This window comes from Curcuma longa, chromosome 3 (genome assembly GCF_044706935.1).
Source record: "Curcuma longa cultivar G26 ecotype Majalengka, Jawa Barat chromosome 3, ITB_CL_G26_1.1, whole genome shotgun sequence".
Lineage (NCBI taxonomy): Eukaryota > Viridiplantae > Streptophyta > Magnoliopsida > Zingiberales > Zingiberaceae > Curcuma > Curcuma longa.
In genome coordinates this window covers 17,026,960-17,045,492 of record NC_133863.1, presented here as the reverse complement: position 1 = coordinate 17,045,492, position 18,533 = coordinate 17,026,960, and the positions used below count along the sequence as shown (strand labels likewise).

The 18,533-nt window shown below is 35.5% G+C and overlaps 1 protein-coding gene across 2 annotated transcripts; it reads right to left on the bottom strand.

Annotated features, from left to right (window-relative positions):
• Positions 1 to 10,799: 10,799 nt before the first annotated feature.
• LOC141824132 (putative serine/threonine-protein kinase At1g54610) lies at positions 10,800 to 18,100 on the bottom strand. Of its 2 annotated transcripts, none has more exons than XM_074711370.1 (7): positions 17,734 to 18,100; positions 17,292 to 17,585; positions 14,358 to 14,675; positions 13,936 to 14,154; positions 12,372 to 12,466; positions 12,170 to 12,290; positions 10,800 to 11,430 (listed from the first exon to the last, which is right to left on the bottom strand). In XM_074711370.1, the coding sequence occupies exons 1-7, from the start codon at positions 18,043 to 18,045 to the stop codon at positions 11,044 to 11,046; spliced, it is 1,746 nt and encodes a 581-aa protein (XP_074567471.1). In that variant the 5' UTR covers positions 18,046 to 18,100; the 3' UTR covers positions 10,800 to 11,043. The 2 variants fall into 2 exon arrangements, with proteins under 2 accessions (XP_074567471.1, XP_074567472.1); XM_074711371.1 differs by having other exon boundaries at positions 17,292 to 17,565; positions 17,734 to 17,886.
• Between the last annotated feature and the right edge of the window lie 433 nt (positions 18,101 to 18,533).

The following is an 18,533-nucleotide window of genomic DNA, read 5'->3' as shown; positions in this document are numbered from 1 at the left end:
TACTATTTTAAAGCTCTTCCAATAGTACTCAAAATGATTTAAAACTTTTATAACAATATGGTGTTGGTTTTTTAAGACCAACACTACTGAAAACCAACACCACAGTGGTGCTTCAGTGGTGTTGGTCTTCAAAAATTTGCACCACAATGATGTTATATTTAAGCCGTGGTCCTAGTTTTTAAAAATCAACACCAATTTAATTTTTTTTTAAATTTATTATTATTTTTATTAATAAAATCAACTCTTGTTATTAATTAAATTTTTTTAATAATTAGATATTAAAAATAAAAAATAGAAAAAATATTTTTAATATTTTATTGACATTCTTTTATATTTTTTATTAAAGTTTTAAAATTAAAATTAAAAATAAATAAATTTAGAGGATTATCTATGCCGATTAAAGTTTAAATTAAATTTTAATTTAATTTAAGAGGAAAGAGAATAAAGAAAATGAAGCAAAAAGTGATTTTGCTCACCTCAAGCACCCCTCGTCGGCTCCACATCGAGATAAAGGGAGGTAAATCATGATACCGAACGACCTCCTAGATGGGTGGGATGTAACTCCTCAGGGGAATGAACCCCTAGGAGTCGATCCTTGTCCAATGAAACAACTCTGCCACTCGAGTATCAACTTAGCTACGCCCGTGGAAACAAAAAGAAGAGAGGAAACAAAGGTGGATCCACCATCTCAGTGACCCTCCTAGAGCCGACCCCACGGATATGGAGGGCGGTAAATTCAGATACACATGTAGGAGGTGCATGGTGGGGTGAATGACAAGTCGTGAGTTTCATGAGATTCGACCCTTGACTATTACATCAGAAATGTCATGCGCCCATTGTCTGTGCTACACCCAGGGGGCAAAGAGAAGAGAAGAAAAGGTAGATCCGCTACCTCAATGGCCCCCCTAGAGTCGACCCATGGATATGGAGAGATATTCATTCAGGTACACAGACGTTAGACACATGTCAGGATCAACTAGGTCGTCACCTCTTGGAATCAATCCTTGACCATTACACCAGCAATATCATGCACCCATCGTCTGTGCTACGCCCTGGGGACAAAGAGAAGAGAAGAAAAAGGTAGATCCATTACCTCAATAACCCCCCTAGAGCTGGTCCACGGATATGGAAGGAGGTTCATTCAAGTACACAGGCATTAGACAAAGAAAAGAGAAGGGAAAAAAATGATAAATCCCAGTCAGATTAACTCAATCCCTGGGGGTGACAACTCACTTAAGAAAAGAAAAGAGAAGAAAGATATTACATGCAAAGGAGAGAGGAAAGAGAAGAGAAAAAGTCAATAGTTGTCAGAGGGATAAAATGGGAATCAGATGCGCTATTTGGGAAAATAAAAGTTATGTGCACCTTTTGGGCATTCTTAAAACTTTAGGTGCGTCCTTTTGGAATTTACCAATATATATATATATATATATATATATATATATATATATATATATATATATATATAATAATAATAATAATTTAATTGAGAATTTGAGTTGGGTATAGGTAGGATTCTATTAGACCAGTCTCCATATTTATATCCAAAAATTTCCATACCCGATTACTTGATTATTTAATCAAGTTTTAAAAAATCCCTCTATATCTTCTTTTATTCGGATCGGATATCAAATCCTACACCGAATTAAAGGAAATTATCATCCCTAATTCTCTTTCTTAATAATGCAGTTTGACACTCTCAAATTGAGATGACATAGTACTCATCGATGATGTTGAATGAAAAGGGAAAAAAAAGACCGAGGATAATGACATAATGGCTTAGGGCACTTTGTGAGAATCAAAATGAGAGTGTTTTTTCTCTCTTAACTTTTCTACTGTGAAATGGAATTCAAAAAGATCTTTGTATTCCTCATGTTGCTCAAACCTTTTCTTCAATGACCCAATTGTTTGATCTACTATATACAAGAAATAATGAATTCTAAAAGCTTCCTTGGCAAATTCTTGAGGTGTTTTGGAACACTCACATGTAATCTCACCAAAATGTCTTTTTCTATATATTTGTCTTTTTTCAAGAAAAACAAGATCAATCTCCGTTGTTGAAGCAAATTCTTTTACTATATTGATGGCTTGTTCAAATCCAGATTCTCTATACTCTTCAAAAGAAGCAGTTAGCCCCTTAACCTTGGTAATAACAACATCAATAAGTATGTTTTCAGATTGTAAGTCTTTGCGAACAATGTTAACTTTACCCAATATGTCATACCAAATAACCATTCACATTAAAAATTCAAAATTTTCAAGTTCGAATGTTGCTAATATTTAGCTTCACTTCTTATTTTAGAGTAGGTGTCTTTTTCTTTTGCAACTTGAAGTAAAGCTTCTCTGATTTGTTGAGCTTGAAGTACCACTGCTTTCACACTTTCAATATGGCTTTCCCATCGAGTGATTGGTAATGGCTTGAGAGTTAAACCTTTTACCATCATATGATCTATTAAAACCTTCTACCTCTTTGTAGAATAAGAAAATATTGTATAAATTTGTTGTACTACTCCAAAAAAGTTTTTCACTTTTCCACAGGAATTTGCAATGTCATAAAGTATTAAATTCAAACAATGACAACCACATAGAATGTATAATGCTCTAGGATTTATATCCAATGGTTTTTTATATGCTTTAGTGTCTCCCTTTCATATTTGCCCTATTATCATATCCCTGCCCTCTCACATTATCAAAATCAAGATCAAAACTTTTCAACACATTTTGCAGTTCTTCAAACAACCCTTGTCCTATTATATTATCCACTTTCAAAAATCCCAAAAAGTATTCTTTTTCTACTTTCATTGGGCTTATAGAAACATCAACACATCTTATAACCAAAGGCATTTGCTCTTAGTTACTAACATCAAGAGTGCAATCAAAGTATTACAGAAAAGAACTTAGCTTCTTTAATGTTTTGAAGAATAGGACTTTTGATTTCAAAAGCTAACAAACATATCAACTCATTTTGAATTTTGTGGCTAAGATAATGATGGTGTGTATTCTTTTCAAGATGCTCCTTCATCACTGAGTCCCACTCAACAATCATCTCAACAACAACCATAAAGTTTCTGTTGTTGTCATCATAAAGCTTCTCATTACTACCACGAAATGCTATATTTTGTTTAGCTAAAAATCTCATAAGTGAAATTAATCGGTGTAATACCTTCCTCCAATACTCTTTTGCCTTCTTGATTTGATCTTGAATAACATGATCAATTGTTGTACCATTCACTAACCTAATACGCAAGTTAGACCGACTAACATAATAATTGACATGCTCAATACTTGTCTTATGTTCTTTAAGTCTGCCACTAAGATGCCTTCAATTACAGTATCCCTCATTTGCTAGTTAACTTGGCTGAGACCCCCTTTTAAACAACTTGCAATAAAAACAAAATGCTTTATCAAGTGCTTTTGAATCGATCAACCAATCTCTATGGTGTTTTTGACCATTTGGCAAAATCCGAGTGTAGAAATTCGAAGAGAATCATCTATTTGATCTATCTTTGGCACCTTCCCTATTAATATATATATTCTTTTTAGNNNATTATCGTTCGTTTTGTCGGCGCGCGGCGCGGCGCGGCGCGGCCTCGTTTTTTTTTTTTTTTTTTTTTTTTTTTTTTTTTTTTTTTTTTTTTTTTTCTTTCTTTCTTTCTTTCTCTCTTTCTTCTTCCCTTTTTTTTTTTTTTTTTCTTTCTTTCTTTCTTTCTTGCCGGCCTTCCCCTCCCCGGCCCCTCCTCGGCCGCTCGCACTGGCTTGGTGCCTGGCCGGGGGGTTGGGGTTGGTGTTGGGTGGTTTGCTTTGCTTTAATTATGAGTATTTGAATGGTTTTTATTTTGGGTTTTTATTGGAATCTCATGCAAGATGATAGTATACTTAGTATGATTAGTTATTGATCTCTATGTTCTATTGTTGAACTGCAGATCTTCTTATTGCTAGAAAGGTTTCGCTCTAACGATTCCTCAAGAAAAGAAAGGATCGGTAAGTAATCCTTGTTTGCCAATGCACAAGAAGTGGTTGGTTGTTTATCTCTGTTGTTGGTTTTTCTTTATTATAATTTCACTGTCATTTATTGCAGAATTTCTATTCTATCCTTGGTGTCTCAAGAAATGCAAGTAAATCCGAAATAAAAAGTGGCAAGTATACTTCATATGAGCTATACTAGAGTGCATATGGCTATCTACACACATCAAACAGTTTGCTTTTAGTACGATAATCTTAATTCATAGCTTTATCTAGATGCTTTTTAGAGACATGAATGCTTCTCATAAATGTCAAATTCGTTTTTTTTCCTTGCTTCTTCCTAAAAGCTTCAATTTATACTTTTTCTTTATTATAATATATTTATAATTGTCATTTTAATTCTAATCCTTTGGATTCCTTCCTTTGCATTACTATTCTTTTCTTAAAGCATGAGACAATAGGAATTGACGGCCTGCTTAATTCAATACAAAAATCATTGATGTGGTGACACTGTTTGTGGTCGTAGGTGCTAAAACGCACACTTGAGAAACTGGTGCAAAGACGCTTAACTTCCCACCACTTCTGTAGCTGCAAACAGATCAAAACAATGCGACAAATTGGTTCAAAGATGGAAGCAAGAAGACGATTCATCCAAGTAGTGAAACATGAGAAGGAGCAAGAAGTTAAGGGACTCAGTAGTCAAAATTTTATATAGCATAACCAGAATCAGTTAGTTAAACTTGTAATTTGGATTCAGTTACTTTAAACTTGTTTGGATGCAGTACTAGTTACATTTGTCTTAGTAGGCCTCTTGCCTTTGTTGCAAATTTGTTAAATGTATTGTAGAATTCCTCACAGAATGTAGCAAACATGTTTTAAGGTTTTTCAGTTCCTTTTTTGTAGGATGTTGGATACAAATCTCTTATCATTCTCTTTTCTTTAGTTAATCAATATTTTTTTTCTTGGAAATAAATGTCTTATCCTTCTCTTTACATTAAAACAAAAGTATTTGTTCATGTTCTGTCTCGAAAGTTGTTTGATACAAATCTGTCATGGTTTCAATCTGTTATGCTCTTTACATTAGAATTAAATTTGATCATGGTTTCTTTCGTTCGCTTCATCTAGGGCCCAAAAATTATGATTTCGCCCAGGGCCTCTGTAGAATCAGGACCGGCTCTGACCGCCCCCCTTGAGATTTTTTTTAAAAAAATTAATATTATATTTATTTCTCTTTTCTATTTCTTCTCAAAATAGTCTCAAATCTTTATTGTCACTTTGACCAGCCGATTCATCACTGTTCATCATCGAAAAATTAAAATTGACCATATATTTGAAAAGCCCTTGACCTAAGCTATCCATTAGTACCATTTTTGTGAAAAATATTGCCACTTGGAACGAGCTTGTCGACCCTCTTCTCTTGTAGGAGCTGTGCAATACATTTGTTGCTATTGTCGTAGGTTCTTGTTGTTGGAAATCATGGTTTGAGGAAGTTTAGACTTGATTTCAGTACCTAAGTGAAATTTCGAAGGTTGTGATGCACAGTGGAAGAGGAACCCCATCTTATTTTTTGATTGTTAATTCAATTTTTGTACATTTAAAGTCGAAAATTTTGAGATTTATTGATTAATTGAATTGTGTTATATTTTTGAATAGGTGTTAAAGAAAATATCTACGGGGATTGACAGATCATTATTTCAACTAGAATCAAAGGCTAAGATCAAAATTTTCATATTTAAGTTCATGTTCAACTCCTTAAATTTGAAATTTAAATTTTTGTATTATGAAAATCGACCTATACTAATATTTAAAAATTTAACATATATTGTTAATATTTTTAATTTTTTACAGTTAGATAATTCAATTTTAAAAGTGTTGATGTATTATAATTGTGAAATATAATTTTTAAAAATTATTATGTGTAGTTGTGAAGTAAAATGTATAGTTTGGGATTTTTTAAAAAAATCGTTTGCTACTTGTTTCTAAATCTACCCGTCTGAGGGGTCATAAACATGATCTCCAGAGGGTCCATAGATGACAATTCTAATCAGTCTTACAAAAGACATAGGCGAGTGGAATGTATGGCCATCGACATGTTCAGAGCCCAGTCTATGTTGGTGCAGTCTGCCTCCAAAGTTTTGATGTTTGATAATATATCTAGGTTGGTCAGTTTGACCAAGGGTTGATTCAAACAAGACCTAATATTTGGATGTGAGTGAAGTTTAATTAGTCTAGTTAGGTCAAAGTTGACCAGATGACTAGTAAGGGAAGTCTTAGTTGAAGGCTAGGCAAGGAAGTCCTGGTTAGTAGGACTGAGCATGGAAGACTTAGCACATCGAGGGCATCAGGAGGAGAGTCTAGGCGGGTCAGTGAATAGGACATCTAGCATGTCAATGGGTTAGCGAGGATCAAACATCGAAAGAAAGTCCTGGGGGTCAGAGGATCGGATGCTGAGCAAGAAGTCCAAGCAGATTAAGGGTGACCGGATGTTTGGCAAGTGAAAAGTCTACTGAGTGACTAGTCCTAATTGGAGGTTAGGCAAGAATAAGTCCAAGCAGATCAAAGGTGATAGGATGTTTGGAAAAAAAAAATCTTGGGGGAGTAACCCTTAGGTAAGCCTAGTAAGTTAAACTTACAAGATAAGGCTTAAGTAAGCCTAATAGGTCAAATAGATTACAATTAGACTTAGATTACTTGCTTGTTTGGTGTATGTATATTTTTGTTGGAACCAGAAGTTAGAAGTAAGACTAGGAAGCATCACAAAAACAAACAAACACAGTCAAATCAAGTCTGAAGTCAACTCAGGTCGAACTGAGTTGAAACAGCTCTGGGTGCTCGGATTATATTCCAAGCGTCCAGACAGTCCAAACACTTGGACCAAGAGTAGTTGTGGGCGCCCGAAATCATATTCTAGGCACCTGGATAGTTTAGGCGCTTTGGGTAATATCAAATTTATTGAAGATGATGGGAGCACTAAAGTTAGGGAAATATCATTGAAAAAAATATTAGTAATCATAATATAGTAACTCTTGATGCAGCTGATAGTGAAACAATTATCATTCCACATATAGTTGAAGATGCACATCCAGAAGGGGTAGTGGACTACGATATTTCCATGTCACCTTCAATGCAATTGGAGGGCACGTTAGTTCAAATAGAGGTATTCCCTCCTACGGTTGAGCATGACTCTCAACCACCTTAAAGACAAGTGTCACTAAGAAGATCCATTAGGGAAAAAGATCTATAATGTGTCATGACTATGTATATCTCCAAGAGCATTAGTTTGACATTGAATTGGAAAATAATCCCACATCTTTCAAGAAGTCAAACAATGTCCTCATTTGGAAGAAATAGATCAAACCCATGAGAGAAAAAATGAAGTCTATGGTTGACAACATGTTTGAGAACTTGTCGAATTACCTAAAGGGGTAAAACATATTGGTTATAAATGGATATGTCAAACAAGATTTGTAGGGTAATGTCAAAATGTATGAGGCTTGCCTTGTCACCAAGGGATTCACTTAGAAGGAGGATATTGATTACAAAGAGACTTTTTTCCTAGTTTTGATGAAAACTCCCTTAGGGTAATCATGACACTTGTAGTTCATTATGACCTAGAGCTCCATCAAATGGACATAAAGACTGCATTTCTCAATGAAAATATTGAGAAAACTATATACATGATGCAGTCGAAGAACTTTGAATTGGGAGATTCAAAGCACCTAGTATGTAGATTAAGGAAGTCCATTTATAGGTTAGATCATGCATCTCGTCAATGACATTAGAAGTTTGATCAAGTGGTTTCTTCATATGGTTTTAAGGAGAATTAAGTTGATCAATGTTTGTATATTAAGTTCAATAGGAATAAATTTATTATACTTGTTATGTATGTGGATGATATTTTATTAGCAAGCAATGATAAGAGTTTGCTGTTAGAAACCAAATCATTTCTATCAGGTGAATTTGAAATGAAAGATCTTAGTGATGCATCTTTTGTCTTAGACATACAGATTGTATGATCGTTTTACATTTCAACTTTTTACAAAGGCCTATATAGAAAAGGTGATCATTCGATATGACATGCAGAATTGTGCTCCTAGCGACACACCTATGTTAAAGGGTAATATTGATTTAGCTTGTAGCAATGTCCACACCATGAACTTGGAGATTAAGGAAATACAACAATTTCCTTATGCATCGACAGTAGAAAGTTTGATATATGCTCAGGTATATACAAGTCCGGAATCTTATGTAAATTGTGAGGATGTTAGGAAAATATTTAAGTAACCCTAGACAAGAGCATTAGAAAGTTGTAAAGAGGGTTATGTGGTATTTGCAAAGAATTAAGGATTAAATGCTTACATATTAGAGAATCAAGTCATTTGAAAATCATTGGATATTCAGACTCTGATTTTGTTGGATACTTAGATAGCAAGAAGTACACTTCACCTAAGGTTATGTCTTCATGTTAATAAAAGGAGTTATATCATGGAAAACATCAAATAGACGTTAATAGTCACTTTCACAATGGAAGCAAAATTTATAACCTGCTACGAAGCTTCCAACCATAAGATATTGATGCGAAACCTTATCACAGGATTACAACTTATTGGGGGCATTGATAAGCCATTAAAGATCAACTATGATAATAAAAATACAAAATTATATTTCAAGAATAATTGCGGTTCGACGAAATTTAAACATATCGACATGAAATTTCTTGCGGTTAAAGAAAAAGTTCAAAATGATCAAATTATGATAAAACATATAAGGACAGATTCAATATTAGCAGATCTGTTCACCAAGAGTTTGTCACCCAAGATGTTTCATCAAAATGTGCTGAATATGAGATTCTTCCTTTTAATGAAGTACCCATTTGGTGGTAATCTATATTTGATATAATACTCTATATTAATGAACACATGTATTTTTGATTTATTATACGTACTAAAATTTTTACATGTGTATAAATTTTTTTGACTCTCTGACATAAATATATCATGATTTACTATTGTAGTTTTACATACAATATTTGTAAATATGATGTAAGACTCTATTTTGAGTTATAAAGTTGAATCATGGTTTACCATTACGGTTTAGCTTAAAGTATCAGTAAATATGATTTGAACCCAATTTGGATCATATAAGGAGGATTTTTGAAAATGGGCATGTACATATCATATTTTGTGTCATTTTCATATTATATATTCACATTTGATCTATGTCGTTAATGGAATTAGTATTGTGATTATTGTTGGGTTTTGTTACAATTATAGTAACTCTGACTTCTTTAATCTTGTACTAATTGAATTAATAGACTAGATTATTTAAAGGGGTATTTAACTCATAAAGTTTTTAGCATGTTGAGCTCAACTAAGGTGTTGTGTGGTGTATACGGTATCACGTATAGCCCAAGTAGGAGATTGAAGGATTAAGTCTCCATTTGGTGGGCTAATACGAGATTAACAACAACACACAATAATTGTCATTAAGATTAAACCTAATAAGTGATCTAATGCAAGTTGCATGAAGGGGGTTTATACTATTGGATGTGGATTGAATGTATAAATCCAATAACTCGGTTCATTAACATTAATGAGTTGTTAATGGATTATGAGACTTATGATGGACAGTTCTTGTAGAATGAACAAAGGTATATAAGTGGAGAAGCCTCACTCATTTGGGTATAATGCTGAATTGAAGCTTCTCCTTTCTCACTTCTCTTCTCCATTAAGACGAGGAATCTAGTTATTGCCCGATCCCTGCAAAAGGTTATTCCGCTGCGCTTGCAAGATCTTCACGGCGACAAGTAAAAGGCAATGGCTTTAGCACTGATTCATGTCAGCCTTCGGTTTGTCATTGCTTTCGGTTTCTATCGAATATAGCCTTATAGATGTTGATCACTAGATCATATAGATGCATCCTTTAATTCAATTTTGATGTATCCAATTCCTTTCAGGAACTACAAGCAAATGATTTCACTAAAAAAATTAATCAATGAGATTTTGATTCCATAAGGCTGAGGCAAGAGGAACAGAATGAGCATACCTCGACTCACATAGGAAGCTGAAGCTCATTTCTAGGTAAAATAAGTACTAATGGATCACCCACAGAGCTCTAGGTATAAGGGCAATGATAAGTTTATCATAGAAATGTATACAATTTTATCTATGACTGCACCCAAAAGTTATCTTGTCATGGTGGTAGATGCATTCCTTATCTTTGTGTTTCAGTTAACAAAGTCCAAATCCTTACTAACTTTTGTTTTTTAAAATTCTCTGTTAAGTCAATTTTTTCACCGAGTTTCCTTATCAATAATAGTGTATAAATAATCAAAACTGTCATGGGCTGTCTCTTTCTAAATGACAGTCTTCACATATATTTGTTATTTGTCCTTCTATAAGTCTTTTCCCCTGGTGTGTAGATCCTCTTTCTCAAGGAACAAAGTACTATCAATGTTCACAAAAATTATCTCTATTACATTTGCATTTTTCTTTTTTTTTTTTTATGCCATTTTTATTCTGTTAACCAAGGAAATATCTTTTATAAAACATGATTATCAAGATAAACTACTTAAATAATTAAAATTGATATAGCAATAGATGGGAATGCATGTATGAGATATCTTATATTTTTAAGGTGATGTATTATATCTTATTTGTCCTCAATATTTCTCTGGTTATTCTTCTTTTATCCCTAAATTTGGATTTGAAGCAATCTGCATGAGAATTTATTTCTGCACCAGTGCAAGGATCACTTATGATTAACCAAGCTAGAAGTTGCTTTGTTTCTGTATAAGACATGTTAAAAGAACATAGTTCTCATCTACCAGCATATACTGTCCATCTAAGATCTGTTCAGCATGTTAATTCATCTCACATCAATTTACTTGAAACTACAAGAGGCAAAAATGCAACTTTTGCTTCTCAAATTATGCTCACTGGCTCTCATGATCTTTTTCATCAAGAAAATCAAAAGAAAATAGAAATACATTTTTTTTGGAAAAAAAAAGGAATTTATAACTGTAGATGTTCCAGAAGAAACATTCCTGGATTTGTAGTGAGAAGGGTAGGTAAGAATTGATTACTTAACTGCAGGAGTGGTTGATTCCCTGCCCATGCCTTTCTCTGATCTGATGTTCCTTCTAGAATCTGAGGGAGGACCGATGAGCTGTGGCTTGAATGCCCCAATTAAAACACCTGAAGGATTCACATAATGGTCTTTTCTACCTATGTAGTTTCTTCTGGAAGACATTCTGCTCAAATAATCCACTGAACTCACTGTAACAATCGCTGTGTTCTTCTGTGAAGCAGCAAGTGCTGGTGATATGAATAATTCATCTGTTGTGGTGAAGGATGCTGTGTCATCAAGTGAAGCACTGAATGAGGCTCCAATGGCTGCATCCAAATGAGGTGGTGGAAACCTCTCAGTCCTGCTTGTGGCACTTGCACTACTTAGCAGTTTCCTCCGCTGAGAATAGCAAGCAAAAGAGTATTTACAAAATATTTGAGCTGATAAAACTTAATGAAAAACAGTTTATGTAACCTACTAATTATAATCCAGTTTCTGCAAATAGATCTACCCTTTTTATTTTGGAATGTAATTTTTGTTGCATCTTAGGTCTTGTACCAGTTATGTTGAGTACCCATAGTTTTTGCTTCACAATGATATAGTTGCTTCTCCTGTGAACTTCTACCCACTCATTGTGCAAATCTCAAACTCAGTGTGGTAACATGATGACTCAATTAAGTACTTTCTTAAATTACTCTATATCACTATTTTAAATTATTCTCAGCTGATTAATACTAACAGAAGCATCTTGGTTAAGATACTCAAAACTTGGGAGTTTGATTGTTGCCTCACACCATTTCTTCTCCTCAATTACTGATAGTTGAACTTTTATGTGTAATCCTGCTTCATCTCCCAGTAGCACTGTTATTACATCAATTCCATCAAGCACACTCCTAATTCACCTTGTGAGAGGAAGATAAGGAAATGGGCCATCTTATTGAATTGGGCATTTCTAATAGCTTAAGCTTTTGTGATACGAGCTTACCCATCAAATATTTAACAGTGATCAAGATGATATGATGTTACTTTCTCAAAACCAACTGGTCCTGGATCGGTTAATAAGAATGCAAAGTATATAGATTCCTCTACAAAGCAATCAATAGAGTTTACTCAATCAAGAGAATTGTTGAATACTTACATCAAGTTCTATTTGCACATGGGCACTGTGCTGTGAAGCTACTGGCCCTCTGCAGCTTGCATTTCGCAATTTGATTCTATGAGTGGTACCCTGATTTTCGTTTGCATTGGCACTTTGTCGCCTGTTCAAACCAAAACTATGAAATTGAGGTCTTGTGATAACTTGTCATTTAATATTCCTGAAGAAGGGAATAGTTGCTCACCTTCCAGCTTCCCTCAATCTCCTATCCATTTCTTTAGTTGGTGGATAATGAGGTAGGTTAGATGGATCACACGCATAAGGTTCTGTCATGAAGAACTACCAAAAAAAATGCACAAAGAGAAATTTTAGGAGGAGATTTCTTTTCATATAGCAAAATAAGCATTACCTACCAACCAACCAACCTACCTACCTACAGAGATTAGGAAGGAACAAATATGTAAATATCAAATGTTTGGACATCAGGTTGCATAACCTATTTTAGTAAGCCACATGTCAATCAATTAGCCATATGGCATTGTCATTAAACCCTTCTAAAATTTAATAAGCTGTGTTAATTTATATCTTTTTTCTGAAACTTCAATAAATCAGTCTTATTCTGAAATGTTAATAAGTGATGTTGAGTTATGCCTCTTCTATTTGAAATTTCATTTTTGTGAAATTTGTTCTATAAAATTTTGAAAGAGTTTTTTTTTATAATAATATATTAATAATTATCATTAGAGAATGCATTGCGTAATAACCACCTCCTGCATTTAGTTTCACAAATCTCCCACATTGCTAAGTGAGACCCTATTGACCATGCTTAAAAAGTGATCCTCCACTTGAGAATCTTGGCATTTTGGTACAGAATGAGCTCTGTTGAGTTTTTTTATTTTATTTTTTGAAATCAATCTCTCTTAGACTTTCACATAATATCAGTCAGTCCCCATCTATGACATTGTCAAGACTGAGAAAGCATGATAGAGTAATAAATTAGCCTTATAGTCTCACCTTATGAAGCGAGACCCTGTTATGTGAGGCCCTCATGGGAATTCTTAAGTATCAAGGGAATTCCCACCTTAGAACCTTGAAAATTTTGAATGAACTATTTAAGATTTCCAGAAGAACCAAGAACTAAAATATTAATAAATGTTATTTAAAGAAAAAACAGATTATAAAGTTCTATCAGTAATTGGTCATTTTCATAGATTGGGATTATTCATTCATTCAGAAGTGCAGTGTCATAATATGGTTGACTTTGAAATTATAATTCAATAATTTAAGTCATATAGATCAAGTTCATGTATTTCAACTCACTAAACCTCTTGGTTGGATTACTTTTACTGCAGCATGATTGATACTGGGTATCATAATAGAGATCAAATTAGCAGAACAATAGAAGAATTACAGGGAGAGAGAACTATGGACACAAAGTAGTTACTAATTCATGGTTCCATATGTATAAAAAATGCAAGCTTAATTTTTAAGTCCACGTCATCTTGAATTTAGTACCTAGTAGGGGAAGGTCCAATATATAAATATATAACAGTTGACAAGAGTCGACAGGCCTATTTTTATAGTGTGATCACTAGTCATATTTAGGAACATAACCTATTATCTTGTTATGTTTCTGGTCAATATCCTAATGTTCTATGTAGAATTGTAAAGAATTCAAAATTTTGAATTGTAAATGGTTTATCCTTTATCTGTCACTACCTTCTACTTTGATTTGAATACATAGGGAAAGTTTAGAAAACCAAATAAAAAAAAAACTGTACTAAATCCATGAAGATGCAGAAACTAACTTCATTTTTCAAGGCTGTGGTTGCTGAGCCTCTCTCAACTGGGTCTAGTGAAAGAAGTTCATCAATGAGAGACACAGCAGAAGGGGGGAGATCCAGAAATGCTTCTTTTATAGAACGCTTGTAAGATCTGAATGAAGTTGACTTCTGCAAGCATAGTTTCTTAAAATAATCTTCTGATGGTGATCCACACAGCTTAAAGATTTTATGCAACTGTTCTACCTACATAAACAATAAGTGATAGACAAAGAAGACTTCAAATGAAGCAGAACTAAAAATAGTTATATCAGTTAATACTATTTAGAAAAAAAAAAATAGGTGTACATCGATAGATGTTCTGATGCAAATATGCATAATACAAGATTATTTCTAGCTAATTCTTGTAATAGCTGCAAATCTTGGGATTATTTGGGAAAATTAAGTACCTCAGTCCGTCCAGGCAGTATTGGCTTCCCGGTAAAGAGTTCAGCCAAAATGCAACCAACACTCCATAAGTCGACACCGACACCATAATGAGTTCCGCCTAGTAGGAGCTCTGGAGGGCGATACCAGAGCGTCACAACATTAGTTGTCATAGTCTTTCTCTTTTTAGGATCAAAAGATGTAGCTAGTCCAAAATCAGCTATCTTAAGAATGCCATCTTGGTTAAGTAGCAAATTTGCACACTTTATATCACGGTGCAAGACACCTTGGCCATGACAATACTCAAGTCCAGAGAGTAATTGCTTTATGTAACACTTTACCTGTAAATCAGATCAAAGAGCATAAGAAAAAAGCCTTTTTGATGAAGGATTTAATAACAGAGTCAAACATGACACTAGTAGATGAGACTGTTCAACATCTAACTAACGTGATCCTCTAAATAAAATTTCCTGCATAATACCTCTGTTAGTAATTCCCTACTTCACATGAGCAAATTCTTCAGGGTACACCTCACTCCCTATGTTCAACATATTTTTCCAAGATATCTAGGAACTTGTAGGACCCTTCTAGAGTTCCAATTTGTTTTTCAAAGGGTGAGGTGCTAACAGGTGTTAAATATATGTGGCATTGTCTGTATATTGGTGCAGGAAGATAAAACTGAGGCAATCATAATCACGATGGATATTGAGGAAGCCTAGAACCTAGAGAAATGGTGTGCATTGTCACATGTTCTCCTCCTGAGCAGCTTCCCCACATGCCAGCTAGGCTGGACCAATAGCATCATTGCACCACAAAACTTGGCAATACTAATTAATCACAGTTCCAAATAATGTCACTTTGTGTCCCTATCTAAATTTATAAGAGGGTTAAGACGAAGTAACATTTGTTTAATTTTTTTGTGCCCTATTAACTAACTGCTGAACAAGTCTTTGAAGATTGACAGTGGCTTTGGCTTGATTGGTGGTACAATTACACCCTTTTCAGAATAGCCTACTAAATTGTATCAGAGTTATATGAAGAAGAATATGTATCTTGCCAAATTAGCATGTGGAGTAGCTACAAATTTCTCCACTTTCATTCTCTAATGCTAACCCAACTGTAGAAAGCTCTGAACCGAGTTTCATGGACTAAAGATTGTGTCTTTGAAAACCCCTAAAACTCTATTTGATGCAAAGTGCCTACTTCCAATTAATTTTAACTGGTCTCCAAGCATCACATTATGTTGAATGTGGCACATGAAATACGCATTAATGTCAAGTGGTTTAACTCTACAAAACAACTATAAATCCAATCTGCATTTCTTCAGAAAGGTGTATTTTTGTCTATGGATATAATTAATAAAACAGTTAAATCACTGTTCAAACACTATGAGGTGTTGTGGATTGCCTAGGAATGCTGGTGATCACCTTTGATCTACCTATCCAAGCACACTTAGTGGTGAGACTGTCAATGGGCAACTCAAAGAAAGGAAGTTGCTTCCTTTCTTATGCTTGTTTGGCATAAATGTGCTTATAGAAGCCAAACCTCCTTAACCACCACTCATCTCCTATGCTTATTTGCAATTATCTATCTACAGCTAAGCAAGTTTGTTAACACATGAATTATCATTGTTCTTGTGCGGCTAGTTTTTCTCCTGTGGTTAGAAGGAGAGCTATTGGTGTCAATGTTGCTTAAAGATCGTTATCTCCCTAGAACTAAATTTAGCACCAGTTGATTTTTTTTCATCTTCTATATTTCTATCTCACCAGCGGAACCCCCTAATTGATTTATCCTTTTTTCATAACATTTTTTTTCCTTTTTGCCAAGTACAGCACTTTAGATCTTGATAATTTAGCCTCTATTCTATGCAATGAAATGACAACCTATCCTTGTGTGACTTAACTCTATTACATCAATGCCATGCGGTATCTATATGAAGGCCATGTGTCATTCAAATTGAGCATGAGAAAAGTTACTATTTATTATTACAAATTATGCAACTAGTTTTTTCAATTTGCTGATGGTTGCCATGTGAATACCACACAATGACTATAGATGCACATGGGTTACCTTGGAGGCCAAGTCAACCAAGGGGAGCCAAAGTTCAAACTAGAAATGATTTTAAATTCTAAATTCATCCAAAGTCCAATTTGGAGGCCACATGACAACCATCCTGATGTCACTTGGAGTTGATCATTAATTGGGTCAAAACAATTAGGCATGAGGTGCAAATAGAGGATTTACAAAGTCAGAGGGTGATATTGGCAATTTAAAAAGTCTGGTGTACATTTTCCCAATTCTGTAAATTCCATAGCTGAAACAGCTGTTTGTGTGGTCAGAGTAGGAGGAAGAGAATTAGGAATCAACATCTAGAAGAACACATCAGTTTCTTATCTGACATTATTGCCTTTCTATTCAACAATGCAAGACTGTCTTTGAATTGAGCAAGAAATTATGCAAAAAAACAAGAACTTATTAGAATTACTTTGCTGTCACGCGTCTACAAAGCGACGAGAGTCATTCTTCCAAAAACATGGTCTAAAAGTTGAATTCAAAGAGTCTAAAGATGAGAAAAAAAATCACTCTGTACATTTGGAATGGTCAACCTTTTGAAAATTCCTATCAGTAAGTATACTTAAGTCAACAAACTATCCTAGGGGCCAGCTTGATTGACAACCAAATACGCACCAAGTGACACATCACATCCCTCGCCAAACCTATTCAAAGCCATAAGTACCGGGCCATTGTGAGAAAAATCCCCCACAGAAATAGAAGATTTTGAAGAAAAGTCATTTAAAATCAAAACTTCACTAATTTCAGATTCAATTTCATCAGTTGAATCTTCGTAGAAGGACTGCAGGCTCAATTTCGAAAATATCCGTATTGCTAGTTCAATTTCAGAAAGGAAAACAACAGATGAACCTCAAAAACCATCAAATTTAGGCATTATAATTCACCTGGGACTCAGTGAAGCGAACGCCGGGGAGAGAGACGAGGCCGGCGAGGTCGTGGTCCATATACTCGAAGACGAGGTAGAGAGAGGGCGAGAAGGGGACGCGCGACACCACGAGCCCCTCGAGCCGGACGACGTTGGGATGGTCGAGGCGGCGGAGTAGGATAATCTCTCGCACCATGAACCGCACGCTCTCCGCTGACTGCACGCTCTCCATCCGCACCTTCTTTAGGGCTACCACGCGTCCCGTCACCAGGTCCCGCGCCTTGTACACATTGCTGTACGTCCCCGATCCAATCTATCAACACGCAAAAGAATCGCAATTTCCCCTAAATTAAGGGCTAAATCAAGGAGCTCTCCGATACTTCTTCCACACACCCCCCCCCCCCCCCCCCCCCCCCCCCCCCCCCCCCCCTTTTGCATCTGAAGGATCAAACAGAGAGTACCTTCTCAAGCTTTTGGAAGGAATCGGCGCGGCGGGGATGCCATCCGGCAAGGGCATCGCCGGCGACAGCGGAGAGCCAGGTCGGCCACCCGAGGTTGCCACGGGCGGGGGAGAAAACAATTGGGAGGCGGAGAAGTGGATCCGCCGGAGGCGGATGACGAGGATGTGGATGAGGAGCCCCGAAGGAATATCGACGACCGGAGGTGTGGGGTTTGGACGAGGCAGCGGTGGCGGGAGCGAGATGGGGAGGAGCTCCGATTGGGAAGAGGCCGAATCCGATGTTGAGCTTGCCGAAGAAGCATCCCATGATCATTCGGCCTTCATTAGTGAGGTCGGAGAGGGCGGCGCCGCCGAAGCCGGCGGTGGATGGCCGACGAAAGCGGGAAGAAAAGTTTCAGTAGTTTATTTACTTCCGCCGCACTCTATATAGTATGGGCGGACTAGCGAAACTTTCGAAAAAAGTCCTCGTTTTCTAGTAACTACAATGTCAGTTCATTTTTAACTGACCGAGGGTTGATAAGTGAAAAATGAAGTAATACAATGGTCAAAAAGGAAAAAGGAGAACAACCACCCGGGGCACGTGCGAGGTTAAAAAAAATCAACATGATAAATAAATAATTACCTCTTACGTCTGATATTATTAAATTGCATGTATAGAGTGAATTCAATGATGAGACATGAATAATATACTTTCTTTTTGTTTTTTTAATTAATTAAATAAATAATTATCTCTTATGTTAAATCTCAGTTAACCTCGTTCACTATCTCTGTGACGCTCTCACTTGATCCCATTCGGAAAAC

Excerpts from the sequence above, each read along its gene's own strand:
- LOC141824132 (XM_074711370.1), bottom strand. The coding sequence starts at position 18,045 with ATGATCATGGGATGCTTCTTCGGCAAGCTCAACATCGGATTCGGCCTC. Across the intron at positions 17,586-17,733 it reads CCTTCCAAAAGCTTGAGAAG|ATTGGATCGGGGACGTACAG; the intron begins GTACTCTCTGTT and ends GCGTGTTGATAG. Across the intron at positions 14,676-17,291 it reads TTCGCTTCACTGAGTCCCAG|GTAAAGTGTTACATAAAGCA; the intron begins GTGAATTATAAT and ends TCTGATTTACAG.